General features: G+C 56.4%; 4 protein-coding genes across 4 annotated transcripts; 2 read left to right on the forward strand and 2 right to left on the reverse strand.

Moving 5' to 3' along the window:
• Positions 1-456: 456 nt before the first annotated feature.
• On the forward strand, positions 457-3624 carry C8A04DRAFT_15698 (uncharacterized protein; the record flags this gene model as incomplete). Its single annotated transcript, XM_062778588.1, has 2 exons — positions 457-2391; positions 2494-3624. 2 exons carry the CDS (start codon positions 457-459, stop codon positions 3622-3624), a joined length of 3066 nt encoding a protein of 1021 aa, XP_062632981.1.
• A 910-nt stretch (positions 3625-4534) lies between these two features.
• On the reverse strand, positions 4535-5786 carry C8A04DRAFT_15693 (P-loop containing nucleoside triphosphate hydrolase protein; the record flags this gene model as incomplete). The annotated part of the gene is made up of 2 exons (XM_062778586.1): positions 4535-5469; positions 5552-5786. The coding sequence occupies 2 exons, from the start codon at positions 5784-5786 to the stop codon at positions 4535-4537; spliced, it is 1170 nt and encodes a 389-aa protein (XP_062632982.1).
• A 2199-nt stretch (positions 5787-7985) lies between these two features.
• C8A04DRAFT_32884 (uncharacterized protein) lies at positions 7986-11507 on the forward strand (the record flags this gene model as incomplete). Its single annotated transcript, XM_062782246.1, has 2 exons — positions 7986-8136; positions 8221-11507. 2 exons carry the CDS (start codon positions 7986-7988, stop codon positions 11505-11507), a joined length of 3438 nt encoding a protein of 1145 aa, XP_062632983.1.
• A 1994-nt stretch (positions 11508-13501) lies between these two features.
• On the reverse strand, positions 13502-15023 carry C8A04DRAFT_15688 (uncharacterized protein; the record flags this gene model as incomplete). The annotated part of the gene is made up of 5 exons (XM_062778583.1): positions 13502-13545; positions 13661-13839; positions 13928-14137; positions 14223-14419; positions 14607-15023. 5 exons carry the CDS (start codon positions 15021-15023, stop codon positions 13502-13504), a joined length of 1047 nt encoding a protein of 348 aa, XP_062632984.1.
• Positions 15024-15597: the final 574 nt, after the last annotated feature.

The following is a 15597-nucleotide window of genomic DNA, read 5'->3' on the forward strand; positions in this document are numbered from 1 at the left end:
TTCCATATTGCTCCACACCCGGCCCCGAAACCAACCCCACAAGACCCGATTCAGCACAACGTGGGCGCGGTTTCAAGAAGCCGGCTTCGCTCTCCAATACTCAAATTTGGACTAGACATCGAAACGATCCTGGAAAGCCGCGCTTAGCTCGACGCCTCGCCCGGGGTTTTATCCCAACTACAGACGATAGATATACAACGAGCAACGGGCAACGAGCAACGAACTACGAACTACGAACCACGAACCACGAACCACGAACAAGGAACGGCATCACGTGTGTCGAGTACCCTCTCCCCAACCCCCTCCGCCTGTCGAACTTAAGCCTCAACATGGCGCTCTTATGAAACGCCATTCCTCGACCCCGTTTCCGCGATTACCGCCGCCGCTCGAACCAGGACCCGTGTCCCGTAAAGGCGCCGAACTGTGCCCGGCCCCGTTGACCTAGCCGCCGCCGCTATGCCGCCAGAGCCCCGAACAAATGACCGGCCTTCTTTTTATACCATGAAGACGCCGGTCCCAATGTCAGCAGTGAGCCCCCAAGGACTCGCCCACTCCCGGGTTACTTCACAGCCCTACAAGCCAACAACATCAACAACCCCGATTTCCTCACCACGGCCACCGCCCTCTGTCGGCCAAGCACACCCACCAAAGCCCTCCCCTGGATTCAACAACCGGGGCGCGACCACCACAACCCACGAGCCCAGGCCCCCAAGCCCCAACTACTTTGGGTTGGCTGTCGACCACCCGGGGGCGGACCCACGCGATTCTTGTTTGGTGCCGCGCGAAAACTGGAGTTCCCCTTCCTCTTCGGTCAAGTCATTTGGCGCCGCGATCCCAAAGCAACTTCCCCTCGACGCAAACCCCGATTTTGAGGCCTTCCGCAGGCAGATCGATGCCAACCGCGCCAGGGCCTCGTTCAGCCTCTCGGCCTCCCATTTTAGCAGCTCGACGGGCACTGCCCAAACCCCACCAGCCTCGATACCATCTGCCCTGCAACGACCACGTCCTCCCAAACGACACACCCAGGCGGGGGATGGATCTGACTTCCCGCTAGCTCGCTCATCGCGCCAGGTTGCCGAGTCTTTCAACCTAAACCTGGGCGACATTACGGGTACCAGGAAGCTTGATCGAGACGCTGAGAGCTCCCGAGGAGATTCCGTGTATGTACCCGGGGACTTCAAGCGCAGTTCCGTTCTGTCACTAAACCCGTCTTTCTTCCCGGGCGCTAGTAAACACGAGGTCCCCCCGCTTAAACTACAAACCCCCCTTCCCTCTCTCGGCCAGGCGGAGACGACACATCTTACTGCTGTGAGTGGCACAAACGGCCGGCCTTCGCCACAACCGAGTATCCGATCGACCGCTTCGCTCAGCAAGCCCGGCACTGCCGCGCCACTCCAGACGGCTGGGGCACTAGGCCCTTCCATGATAACCCCTACCGAGTTGAAGGCTCTGCTGGAAGGCGATCTGGGGGATAAGCTCCTGGTGCTGGACCTCAGAGTCTCGCCCCAGTTCGGCCTGTCGAGAGTGCGCGGTGCCTTAAACCTATGCATACCCACGACCCTGCTGAAGCGGGCCACGTTCAACCTTCAGAAGTTGCAGCAGACCTTCTCAGCCGACCGTGACCAGGAGAGGTTCGCAAACTGGCGCGACGTCGGCCACATTGTTGTTTATGACGCAGCCTCGTCTGATCAACGTGATGCCGTTTCCGGTATAAACATGATCAAAAAGTTTACCAACGAGGGTTACATTGGACCAGCTAGTATCCTACGCGGTGGTTTTAACGCCTTTGCGACCGAGTTCCCCGATCTAGTTGACAGTTCCTTGGGCGGGCCGTCGCCGGGCCTCTCTCTTGGACATGCTTCGGTTTCCGGTGGTTTACGGGCTAACGTGCCGCCAGTGATTGGCGGTGTTCTTCTACCTAACGCAAACCACAGCCCGAGTCCCTTCTTTAACAATATCCGCCAAAATCAAGACCTAGTCGACGGTGTCGGTCAAATGGATGTTGGCATTCCTCCGGGCCTCGCTCCAGCGAGTCTGCCACAGTGGCTTCGAGAAGCCGCCGCGTCTGGTGACCGTGGAAAGAAGGTCTCAGACCGGTTCCTGCATATTGAGCGTGCCGAGCAGGCCCGCATGCGTGAGGCCTACTCAGTAATCCAGCCCGCGGATGCCAATAATGAGGCCGACGGCGGGAAAATTAAAGTGCAGCTATCTGGTATTGAGAAAGGAGGAAAGAACAGATACAAGGACATCCTGCCTTTTGAACACGCAAGAGTCAAGCTTCTCGGTCGCCAGCAGGGTGCGTGTGATTACGTCAACGCCAGCTATCTTCAATCTACTCGTAGCCATAAGCGGTACATTGCTAGCCAGGGGCCGCTGCCGGCGACCTTTGAGGTAAGAATCTGGCTTTGAGGGGGTGTTATGCCCTCCCTCTCCCCCCCTCCTCCCGGTCTTCTCCCTGGCGTGGTGAGTGGTGGCTAATGCGTGGAAACATAGGATTTCTGGTCTGTGGTTTGGGACAATGATGTTCGTGTCATTGTCATGCTGACGGCCGAATCGGAAGGGGGCCAGTTGAAATGCCACCCGTACTGGAAAGGGAACGACTTCGGTCCAATTAGGCTACGGAGCCTGTCTGAGAAGAGGATATCGCTGGATGTTGACAGGCAGAGATCCCCGCCTGCCACGGCAACGGGTGATGGGATGACGAGTTCACCACATTCCTCTTCACCGGACCCGGCCCTCCCCGAGGTGGCTCGGAGGCGGGCGAACACGGCGACTACTCTCGGCTCTGTGCCGCAGGAGGCCCAGAACCAGTTCATGTTCCCCTCACAAACGGCGGCTGCCCCCGAGACACCCTACGTTATCGTCAGGAAGTTTGCCCTGAGCCATGCGGCCCACCCGTTCTCGCCCATTCGTGAAATTACCCAGCTCCATTACCCGTCATGGCCTGATTTCGGCGCCCCGGCTCAGCCCAGCCATCTCCTCGCACTTGTTGAACTCTCGAACGCCATGCAGCGCTCGGCACTTCCGCTAGACGTCTCGGTTACCCTCTCTTCGGCTTCCGTATCACGTAGAAACAGCGATCATCCCGGAGTTTCTGCAGGCAACCATGTCTTGGCAACATCCGACTCGAGAACCCCCGATGGTGGGAACACAAGCCCAAGCCCAGGCTGGCACCAAAGCCCCGAAGCACAGGAGAGCGTGCGGCCCATGCTCGTACACTGTTCTGCCGGGTGTGGCCGCACCGGCGCGTTCTGTACCGTCGATAGTGTTATCGACATGCTCAAGCGCCAGAGGCAGCACATGCTGCGCCAGGGGCCCGTAACCAACACGAATAAGGCCGCGCCCCGCGATTGTGATGGCGATGTTATTATGAATGGGGACAAGGCAGCCGCGTCTGATCAGCTCGACATTGACGTGAGCTGGTTGGACAACGACAACATGGACTTGATTGCGCAGACCGTCGAAGACTTCCGCAGGCAGCGGCTGAGCACGGTCCAAAGCCTGCGGCAGTTTGTGCTCTGCTACGAGACAGTGTTGGAGTGGATCCGACGACTACAAGACAACGGTGGCGGCATTCTCGGCGCACACGGGAGGAGCAACGGGAATCTACCGCTTGGGCTATAGATGTTGGGAGGAGGAGGACGAAGTATGACCGTTTTGGGAGGCGGAGTAGTAAGAAAAACGGACGGGACCGCATGTCAAATAAAGGGGCAGCTGGCGGGGCACCCTGCTCGTCCTAGGATTTATTCGGACAGTCAAAGCAGGGTGCTGGAGACGTTCAGAGAAACCACTGTGGCTGAGAGCTGGTTGAAGCTTGGGAAGTGGGGTCTGGAGGGAGTGGTGTTTTCATAAGATTTCCGGACCTCAACGTACATATTCTGTGGAATTGTCCTGAGGGAGGTAAACAAACAAGGGGGGGGGGGGACAGAGAGAGGAAGGGGTTGTTACATGATACATGATACATGATACAATACATGAGATACCTCGAGTATACACGCATGACCTGTGGCATATGATTACCGGGCACTATGCAGAGATGGATTGTCGCGAAGTGTACCTCGGCACCGAATTGGCCCACACCGGTTCTACTAAGAGGCTTTGTAGGCGACGTCATCTTCGGTGAGCCGAGATGTGATGGTTGGGGGTAGGGTACACTTTCCATTACAAGTCTGAGAATTGTTTGCAACGAAACGTCCCCTCATCAGAGGGGCGATAATAATGGACGGAGAGCGCTTGGGGATGGGATGACGGGATGGTGTTTTGGAATTTTACGCTACAATATCCCCAGAGCCAACTTTGTACGTGTGCCCGTACCATGGTGTATAACGCAAGGCGGCGGGCAATGTTGCCCCCCCCACCAGCTGGGCAGGCCTCCGTGCATACCCTACGTCGACTGTTGACCCCCAGCGTGCTCAATTTCGATGGGAAGGCCGGAGGAGAACAAACCCTGCTTCGATTCTGCTATCAGAGAGAGGCATCTCCACTTTCCACGGTCCTGTGCGAAGTAAACTTATAACTTCTCCCCAACAAGCCCTTAGCGCCAGAGCTTGGCCAGCGATACTTCCTTGTCGTCGTGCTTGTTCAGGATCTTGGCTGTGGCAAGCTCAAAGTCCTCTTGGGTGACGTGGACGCGGCGCTCGCGCAGGGCGTACATTCCGGCCTCGGTACAGACGCCCTTGAGCTCTGCGCCGGAACACCCATTCATCTTCTCAGCAATCTTTGTAAGGTTGATGCCGCGGGTCAGGTTCATCTTGCGGCTGTGAATGCGCAAGATATCGGCGCGGGCCTCAACGCTCGGTGGTGGGAACTCAATCTTGCGGTCGATACGCCCGGGCCGAAGGAGAGCGGGGTCTAAGATATCGAGGCGGTTTGTGGCCATGATGACCTTGATGTTTTTTGTGGGCTCGAAACCATCGAGCTGGTTTAGGAGTTCTAGCATGGTGCGTTGGACTTCGGAGTCACCACCCGATGAGCCTTCAACGCGGGACGAGCCGATGGAGTCAATCTCGTCCATGAAGATGATGCTTGGCGCATGCTCGCGCGCCATCACGAATAGCTCACGCACCATGCGACTGCCCTCACCAATATACTTTTGCACCAATTCAGAACCCGACACTCGGATGAACTTGCAGTCGGTGTGATGGGCCACGGCACGGGCTAGAAGGGTCTTCCCGGTACCGGGGGGGCCGTAAAGGAGCACGCCCTTGGGTTGGGCGATTCCGAGCGACTCGAAAAGCTCGGGATGTTTGAGCCCGAGCTCAATGACTTCCTTGATTTCCTTGATTTGTTGATCCAAACCACCAATCATGTCGTAAGTGCTGTCGGGTACCTTCTCGACCATCATGAGGGAGACGAGTGGATCAACGGATGATGGGAGGATTTTCTCGAGCTTGTATGAGTCGGAAAGAAGTGTCACCCGCTTGCCAACGGTGAGCTTCGTGACATCGACCGAGTCGGCAACATCGACAACTGTTAGGTAAGGCAGACGGATGATGTTAGCTAGGCAAACTGAAGAGGCGGCGGCGATGACGCGTGGTATGGTCGAACATACCATATTTCCCTTCCGGATGTACCTTAACCAAGACCTTCTTCGTGCCCATAACCTTGACCACCTCTCCGACGTACGAGCCCGGTTGTTGTAGGAGCCCCAGCTCTTCCCTAAGCAGACGTACCCGCGAGTTGTAGTCATTTCGTTGGGCTTCGAGACGACGGAGTACAGCTTGACCCTTGAGGATCTCCAGCTGCATCGCCTCAATCTTATTATGGTAGTAGTTGTCGAGCGCCATGGTAACGGCGTCGAATCTAAGGCCGGGTTTCGAGGGGAACCGCCGTCGGTTGGTGCGTGTTGTTTGTTGTCTGCGTGGGTGGAGGGGCAAGTTTACGGTAAATGGAGAACGGCTCGAATGATGACCTGGTTCAGCGGGATTAGGAAGCCGCAATGATCCAGAGTTCAGCTGTCGAAACGGGGAGGACTCGAAATTCAGGTTTAGGGTTGGGTGATGATACCTGCGTTATTGGCGGTTGGTAGTCGTTTCTTTCATCGGTAGCCTGAGTGGGCGGGATCCGGGCCATGAATGAGCTCCCCCCGAAGGCAGCGCCCGCCCACGCAATGCGCTGGCTCGACTCTGGGCGCCAAGAGTCTGAGTGGGTCTCATCTTGAAGAGGCTCGTGCACGTGACTTCGCGACCGCCAGTCCAGCATTATGTAAGCGTACGAATTTGACTTCCATAGCCCGCCTGGCCGTGATGTCATTGCCAAGCCTCGGGTGCTGGCCATGCTGAGCCATCGACAAACGAAACACAAATACACGTACACGTACGGAGTACGGACTTGAGAAATTGGAATTCTGTCACTGCATCTCTAGATTTTGCGAGGGGTATTATTAGGTATTGGGGTGGGAGGACAGGGATTATGCGGAATGGCTCCTGGCGGACGTTGAATCTGGGTTCTTCTGATAACTTCCTCTCTGTAACTAATGTCATTTGCCAGCAGTGTACGGATCCTTCGTAGTGTAAACTCTCCGAGGTTGGGGGACTAATCGTCGAGGTGATCGCTTGCCTCGCCATTCTCGAATAAGCACATGTATGTACGAAGTACGAAGTAGTGTAGCGTCGAAGCCCCGGCTCATATGCAGCAAGATGACGAGCTTTCGCTTGTTAGCGCGCGGGTTCGGGGCATCTGACCAAATGAGCTGCAGGTGCGGGACAGTGCCACAGTGCCTTCGCGCATCGCATCCGCAGACTTGGTGCGTCGACCAGTTTGGACAACCCTTTTACTTTCTCCAACACCATGGAAAAAAGTCCGTGAAACTACGGAAGAGACGGTTTGGAACAGCGACCCATGCCGAGGTATTACACTGCCAACAAGAGGAATCGATGGTGCCGCTCTCCCGACCGTGATTTGCAGGAAGCCTAAAGCCCAGCCACATCCAGATTGCGGCACGTCCCGGCCTTTTCTTGGTTTTTTCTTGGGTTTCTTGGGGACCACAGTTTCGTCCATGAGCGGCGATGAGCGGCGGCATCATTTGACCCACTTACCAACGGGTCAGCCAATGGGGTACTTCGTACAAGAGCGGCCCCGTCCCTTTGCAGCGCTGCGGCAGCTGCCGGGGCACAGGTAGGCCTGTTGGATGTTGCTCCAAAGTCCAAAGGAGCATGCGGTCCCCCTCTGGACCGCTTCCTTGGCCAAGCAGCACCCCGGCGAGTTTGATGATAGCCCGATCCCCAGTCTTGTTGTTGTTGGTCCCTTGCTGCTCAAGACGTGAAGAGGAGGAGCCGTTTTGCGTCTTGTGTTTCTCTCTTGAAGATCCAAAACTACCACATCATTAGTTCTTTTCTTTTTCTTTTTCTTTTTCTTGACGTTTTTTGTACCTTGCTTTGCGCGACGTTATTCCAGAGACGCCCTCAGGCAGGCGATCCTTGATCGGTCTTGTTCTGTTGGTTCTGGACTCGGCGTGTTCGGGGTGGAGACGTGACTCGAGGAACTCCCATCAGCCGTCAGCCTTTAGACGAATCGACCATCCATCGGACCTTCCCAATCCCACACGTCGGAAAGCTAAATCAGTTGTCGCCTCACGTTGAAAAACCACCTACCTGACCTCACTTACTTCTATTGAGGCCCCCAATCTCCCTCTTGTCCTCCCTATCAACACCTGGCATCCGAACCGCCCCGCCATAACCACCATAATTACCGTCGGCACGAAGTAGCGTCCTGAATATCGCCTATCTACGAGATAGAGAATGCTACCGCAAACCCGTTCTACCCGTGCTACTCGCTGTAACCGCCTCACTACGACCTCCCACGACTGCTCCGAACCTCATCCGGCTTGATGGTATCAGGAAGCGAGTGCAGCCCCCAGGCTTAAGACCACTGACGCAATCCGGGCGTGGCCATTGGCGCGCTCATCACCAAACTAGTCTCAGCAGCGCCGTCTCTGTTTCGTCTGCTTCGCCTTAGGCTGTCTTCCCCTCATACCCTTTTCCAAGATGGATTCTCCGCGGCGCGGCCGCGACTCATCGGCCGACCGCTCTCCCACTGATGCGACACGGCCGTCGTTCCCCAACGTCTCATCCCAGGACGATGACCAAAGCTTCGATGGTTTCCAGGCAATCGACACGATGCGCCGTCGACCAGAAAGTAAGACCCCTTCCCACAACTACCCTCGAGGAAGAAGAGGAGGAGCATCCTTGGCGGCTAACTTTGTCGCCCCTTTTGTTACAGGCTCCATGAACAGCCCGATTCTTGGGAGTCTTTCCCGTTCCGACAGTATACCCCCGCATGCCGAGCTCCCAACATTACGACTCGGGGCTCCGGGAACCCCGGGGAGTTCGAGACCGCGCCCGCGCAAACCGCCCATGGCGCGACGCGCCTCCTCCAACGCACAAGCACCGTACCGAGGCGGTGTCTTCTCGGTGGACGATGGGATCGCCGAGGTTGAGGCTGACGCCGCCGAGCGCCAGCAGAGTTACACCACCACAGTACGAAGACGAACCGGTGCAGCGCCGCCGCTCTCGAGGATTCATTCAAACGCTGGCGTAGAGGATGATCATGAGGCCGGAAGCGGCGTGACAGCCACCGATCCACGGCCCGACCCCGTCGATAACGACCCAGCCGATGACCTCGGGGAAAGCGTAGCGGAGCCAGATCATCCCGATGATTCGGCGGCCCCCGAAGATGACGACGGCGACGACGACGACGACGACGACGGGGACATTAGCGATGCCGAGAGCTTCACGCTCAAAGACCGGCAACAAGCCATAAACGAGACCCACCCTTTTGGTATCCGGCTGTGGAAACCAGCACTGTACAAAAAGAACCGGTCTGTACAAAAGACGGCCGAGGGCGACATCCATTCGTCCCCCGGCGGCCGGGTCAGTGCCTGGCTCTTGTTCTTCAACCTTGTCTGGACCTTGGCGTTTGGTTGGTGGATGGCGCTCATCGCCTTCGCCGGCGCCCTCGTGTGCTTTCTGTTCGCTGCCACGCCCAGTGGCCGGGGGTATGGGCGTATACTGTGGGGCTTGGCTAGCTACCTCTTCTATCCCTTTGGCAAGTTTGTCCGCCTGGAGCAGCAAGAAGCCTACCTTGACGAAGACCAAGGCGAAGGCCGGAGCATCAGCGAATACGAGCAGTGGCAGAGCGGCGACCTCGAGTATGGACGCCTGTTTTTCGGCCCGGACGGAAACCGCTCCATCATCGGCCAGTCCCGCAGGAGCCTCGACTCGGAGCCCGATGAGACGGAAAGTCTTCTGGGTCGGAATCGTGGGCAGGTGTTCGACGACGACGATGTACTGCCGCGGACCAAGCGAAGGCTGTTTGGACGCGGGGAGTGGAACGTCGGTCGTGTCATCTTCTTTGCTTTTTTCTACTTTCTGATCACGCCCTCGCTCTTCATCGTCTCGGCGATTTGCTGGTTCTTGGTGTTCACGATCCCGATGGGCAAGATCACGATGCTGCTCTTCTCCCACCTCCGGCGCCATCCCCTTGCCCTCTCCTTTGAGTCGGACATTGTGTCAGCCCGCGGGCCTGCGGTCCCCCACTCGTCCATTCTAGTCTGCACGTACCGCGCCGTCGGTCTCAAGTACTGGAAGTACACCATTGACGGGACCAACATCTTTCTCATCAACCTGATGGCTATTGTCGGATTCGTCATCTTCGACTGGCTCGTGCTGGACGGGCTGCTGCACGTCGAGAACTTCCTCACGTCCCCCGCCTTCCTGTTCGTCTCGGGCCTTCTGTCCATCATCCCGTTGGCTTACTTCATCGGCCAGGCCGTGGCCTCCATCTCGGCCCAGTCGTCGATGGGGTTGGGTGCTGCCATCAACGCCTTCTTCTCCACCATTGTCGAGGTGTTTCTGTATTGCGTTGCTCTTCAGCAGGGCAAAGCTCAGCTCGTGGAAGGCAGCATTGTGGGGAGCATCTTTGCCGGCGTTCTCTTCCTGCCCGGATTGTCCATGTGCTTTGGTGCTATCAAGCGCAAGACGCAACGCTTCAACTCCAAATCGGCCGGCGTGACGTCCACCATGCTTCTCTTCGCCGTGATCGGCGCCTTTGGCCCAACGCTGTTCTACCAGATCTACGGCACCCACGAACTGACGTGCCAGGACTGCATCAACTTTGACAAGCCTGGGAACAGCGGTGGTGCCCTGCGGGACTGCCGCCGCTGCTATTTCTCGCAAACGCCTGCTTTGAGCGACCGATTCTACATCGAGGCCGTGCGTCCGTACTGTTATCTCGCTGCGACTATGCTCTTCATGTCATACGTGATTGGTCTCTGGTTCACTCTCCGCACACATGCGGCTGTGATCTGGAACACAGAGGCAGAGGAGAAGAAGCACGACGACCACATCACTCCCCACCCGACGCCTCGCCCGATCGGCAACGTTTCGATTGGTGACGCGAGCGGTGTGGATATTCGAGACTCGCACCTGTACAAGCGTATTCTAGGCCAGTCCCTCCGGCAGGTTGGGCAGTACCCTCGCTCGGATGAGGACGCGCGGCAGACGACGCCCCTCACAGGAGGGCCTGGTGGTGTCCCCAATGGCACACCTCATCTGGTCCCGCCCAAAGCAACTACTAGCTACGGCACGACCGACATTGCTAGCCATAGCATCAGTATCCCCGGGTTTACCGACGCCGAGAACACTAACCTTGTTCATCAGGTCGCCGAGATTGCGGCCACAGCGGCCACCGTTGCTGCTAGGAACGTTCAGGGTGGTTCGCGACGAGGCCCGCCGGGTACGATCTCGATGCCGGCACCGCAACTGCCCTCGTCCGCAAACAACACCACGGGCCTGCCGCGCAGTGCCGCTTTGGTCCCTGGCCAAGAGGACCCTTTGGGCCAGGCCGGGGCCACCCAAGCGGCAGGTGGGCATGGGGGCCACGACGCGCCCAACTGGAGCCGACTCAAGAGCTCCATCATTTTGATGGGCGCCACGGTGCTCTACGCCATCATTGCCGAGATCCTCGTTGACACCGTCGACGTGGTGCTGGAGAGCTTTGACATTGACGAAAAGTTCCTGGGCATCACCCTTTTCGCCTTGGTGCCCAACACCACCGAGTTTCTCAACGCCATTTCCTTCGCCATGAACGGCAACATTGCGCTCTCGATGGAAATTGGCTCTGCATACGCCCTGCAGGTCTGCTTGCTGCAGGTACCCGCGCTCGTCCTGTTCTCGGCCGTCCACACGCTCAAGGTGCCGGCCGAAGAAGCGGCGCGGTACACGTTCAGCCTGCTCTTCCCGCAGTGGGATATGGTGACCGTCATCCTGTGCGTTTTCCTCCTCAGCTACATGTACGGCGAGGGCAAGAGCAACTACTTCAAGGGCAGCATCCTGCTGCTGAGCTATCTCGTTGTCATTGCCGGCTTTTATCTGAGCGGTTATGGAGCTGACGCCATGGATGACCCTTCCAATGGCGCGAGTCGCTTTGACACGCTGCAGAGTGATGGCCAATGGATGAGTTACGGCTTCAAAACGGTTGGGAGGGGGACGTCAGGGGTTGCTTTTTGAGGAGACACCCCCGTGTGTTTCAAGGCAACAACGAAATAGGTGATACACATGGGTATTTGTAATTTGAACAACGGATTGTTTGGCTTCATCGGGCTCATTGTTTTTGTTTTCTTCGCTTTCTTCTTGTTCTTTCGTGGTTAACGGAACCTAGCATGGATGGTGGGACGGCTTGATAAGGAAAGGCGGGGGCTTGGAGTGGGAGACCTTCGAGGTGTCCCATGAATGATACAGACCGGGATGGACGTACGGACGGGCGGACGGATAGATGGACCAAGGGGGTTAGGATAGTGATGATAGGGAATAATGATGAGAACACGAGAATCCCCAGTGCGAAGATGACTCTCACATGCTCCATGACATTCTCTTACGAACCAGCTGGGTGGCCTTGCCCAACAAACCGAAACTTAACATTAGAATTCCACCCGGCCTTTGTTTCTTACCCCGTTGAGGCGGCCTCATGGGATCGGCGGCGTTTCGGGAACTCTTCTAAGAATTTTTCCACCAAAGAGCTCGCGCGAGGGGAGGGGGCCGGGATTTAGGCAGATTAAATTAAATACGTACTGCACATACCAGGCCTTGGTCGCCTTCTCGAAACGCTAGGAAAACCAGGAAAAGAGAGGGTGGCGTGGACGGGCAACTGAGTGGGCTGCCTCTTGTTGTCGTGCTGCGACCCAGCATGTCGATCCCGCCAAGGGGCCACACATTTAAGTTCCGACGCGTAGTAGTTAATCTTCCGAACGGATACGACCCTCTGCCATCTTTCTCCGCAGGTGCCAGGGTGGGGATGGGCGCGGGGGTTTTGGGCATGCGGGTTGCGGGCTGCGTAGCATCGTACCGTCCGCTTTACTTACTTTGGAGCGGGCACGGCGGGTGATAGGCTTCCTCTTGCCTTGCTTGCGGCAAGAAACCGCATCTGGTAAATTAAAAAACAGAAAAAACCCCGAAAACAAAAAACAGACGTCGGAACTCAACTTTGGATCCAACCTTGGCGACCTTAGTTGGCGCTTGAGTGTCTTTTTTCCCCGACCTGCTGTGTTGGGCAAGGGGGCTAATATCTGGGCGCTGGGAGACCAAGCCCGACCAATCTACCAGATGTTTCGTTTGGGATCATCTTCCGCCCCCGGTCGTTAGGTCGAAAGAAAGTCGAGCTCCGTAGGCCTGTGTCGGGCATTCGATGATTACTTATCTCCTTTACTCCCTCTTCCCTTTCCTGGTCTTGGTGGTGGATATAGGTCGTTAATCACAACCAACGCTGAATCCGTCCCGTGGGCTGGTGCGCTCGAGTGTGTAATCTCACCAACTTAACACACCGAAGGCCTAGGGGTCAAAATGAGTATCCAGACGAGCGATAGCACGGTGTCGATGTGCAAAGTAGTGTTTGGAGTTCATGAGTCGACTGAGGCTAGATGTGTGTGAAAGCAGAGGCCGGCATCGCGTCGTCGAAAACATGCAAAGATTAATTATAGGATCACCCAGGGAACTATCAGTGTATGGAAGAGGGACGAGAAGAGGCACGCGAATTTCCGAGCCCTGAATCCCAAGATGGCCAAACTAGGGCCTAATCCATTATCCACTCTCGTCGGTAAGGAGGCATGGGGGTGTCAACCGGGACGGTTAAGAGCGGGCAGGACAAAATACAGCTTCGTTCAATTCTTAGGGATACAGAATGTATGATGATAATGGTGGGACCGCTCAGAAAGTGACGAAATCGCAATATGGCTCGAGTACAGATTGGTGCCTAAGTACCTGGGAATGGGAAACCAGCCGGCGCGGCTCATAAATCTCCGTCGGAAAGAACGATTTCCAAATTCATGTCAGATGCTCCTTCCCCCGAGATGTGATTGATTGTGGGTATGCAGTTGGGAGATCCCGGTCCAATGCGGGCATCGGCCGCGAGAATCCCCCCGAAGCAAACGAGGTCCATGACTTAATCAAATAAAACCAGCCCCTTTCCAGCCGAGGATTGGCTTCAATGAGGGCCAGCAATCTTGGCTTTAAGCCCGCACGGCCATCTCACCCATGGGCATGGAAGCAAGCCCTGTGAATACAACGTTAGCCGTTCGTACCCTTCCCCGCAAACTTTTCGTCTTCATTTTCTTCCCAAGTCGGAAACATGTGATCAATAAAGAAAATGAATGAAGGAAGCCACTCACATCCGTCGACGGGCTCGGGAGCCTGTTGATCGATGGTACAAGCGTTGTACACCTCGGGTTTCTGAGCAGTGATACCGGCAGCCGCGCAGTCGGTGTTGAGATTGCAGTTGTTGTCCATGGCCTTCTGGAGGCTGTCACCTTCCCAGCCGAAGACGTAGTCACCGTGGGCAGCAGAGCCACTGGCGGGTAGGAAAACGAAGGGTTACAGGTTAGTCTTGCTCTACGTTGCGGTGGACTTAAGGGGTTCTTGGAAGAGGATACACATACCCAAGGTTCATGCTGTACAGGAACGGCGAGCCGGAGGCGGGCCACATGCTTTGGTCGAACTGGCTGACATCCCACATGAGCTCGTACATGACCTGGGGGAGCTTAACGGGGTGGGTCGATGGGCAGGCACCGCCACCGCTGGCACCGGTACCGCTGTAGGCGACGTGGGACTTGTGATCGGGCGAGTCCAAGTTTGTGCCATCCCAGCATCTGTTGTTGGTCAATGGTGCGTTGTCAGCTTTCCAATCATACCATCCTATAAAAAGTCATCGACTGAAGGAAAACTCTGGCTTACGCCGGGAAGATGATGGTCTGGCGGATCATCTTGCACTGAGGGTTGGCAGGGATTGCAACTGTGTCGCTGCCGGTACAAGGCGCACCGCCCACAAAGTTGTCCTCGCTGGTCGAGGTCCAGCAGCGATGGCAGATGTTGCCCTTGGTGACTTGGCCGTCATCGGAGTTGGCAGCGTTGCCCGCAAGCATACGGAAACCCTGAATTAAGGAAGAAGGAAAGAAGCAAAAGTGTTAGTCTGGGCCGTTTGCGGTATTGTCTCGTCTTCTTTTCCTGACTTTCCGCACCCCTTTTTCTTCTTCCCCTCGCCCCCTTTTTTGGTCGAGTCCTTGTTCTCTCTCTCCACTTTTACTTCCTTTTCCCTCCTCATCAGCACACCACACTTACAGGCTTGAAGGCAGTGACCTTGCCACTGGGGATGTAGTAGACGTCAAGACCGCCGTTGTTGACGAGTTTTCCTTGCGGTCCGCCATTGCCGATCTGGGGCACGCGGTGGTAGGAGCCGTTCTTGTGCTTGAAGAACATGACGGCCGTCCAGTAGTTGGACTTGTCCTGGGCAAAGCTGCAGGAGGTGCAGGTCGACAGCTTGGCCAGGTCGTACTCGACGGGCGTCATGGTAAGGTTGAACGAGTTACCGCCGACAATCTGGTGGAGATGGGGGGAGTAGCGCACGCCTGGGTTAACTAGGGGGTCGATCCGGTCAACGACGAGCTGGGAGCAGGCAAAACGCAGCATGTTGAACTGCGCGACGGCGCCGTTGGCCATCAGCGCGGCCGCGGCAGCGAGGGTAAGCCAGTGATGCATTGTTACCAGCTAACGACCTGTTTTCTTTCTCTTGTCTTGTTGTCTTGGGTGAAGTCGGTCGGTTGGTCTCCGTGTCTTAGTTGACCCTCTCGTCCACGACTGGCTAAGGGGGTGAAATAAGTCAATGAGCTGATTTGTGACGATGGGGAGTTAAAAAAACAAGAGGAAACAACAAAGGGAGACAACACGACGAGGGAGAGGATGTCGGGCTTTTAAGAACCCGCGAAAACGCCTGGAAAGGAAGACTGCGCACCTGATTTTATACCAATCCGCTTAGCCATTGATTCCGGACCATAGCATACTTACGGCCATTCCCCTCCTTCCTTTCCCTGGTCCCTTTTCCTCGATTTTCGTGCTTGTTTCCTTTTCGGACGTCACTCCGTTCCTCGTGGGGACGGCCACGACCCGGTTGAGCCATGGGCTCGGGCGCACGGCGTTCAGGTGTTCCAGAAAACCAACAACTGCCGATGTGACCGAACAAGTTGGAAAAGGCTTCTGACATTTGGGTATAATATCGGTGATTGGTGTTGAGCGCGGCCCCGGTCTTATTCCGCAGCCCCCCCCTGCTGCGACC

This window comes from Dichotomopilus funicola, assembly GCF_033296635.1.
Source record: "Dichotomopilus funicola strain CBS 141.50 unplaced genomic scaffold C8A04scaffold_103, whole genome shotgun sequence".
NCBI classification, from domain to species: domain Eukaryota; kingdom Fungi; phylum Ascomycota; class Sordariomycetes; order Sordariales; family Chaetomiaceae; genus Dichotomopilus; species Dichotomopilus funicola.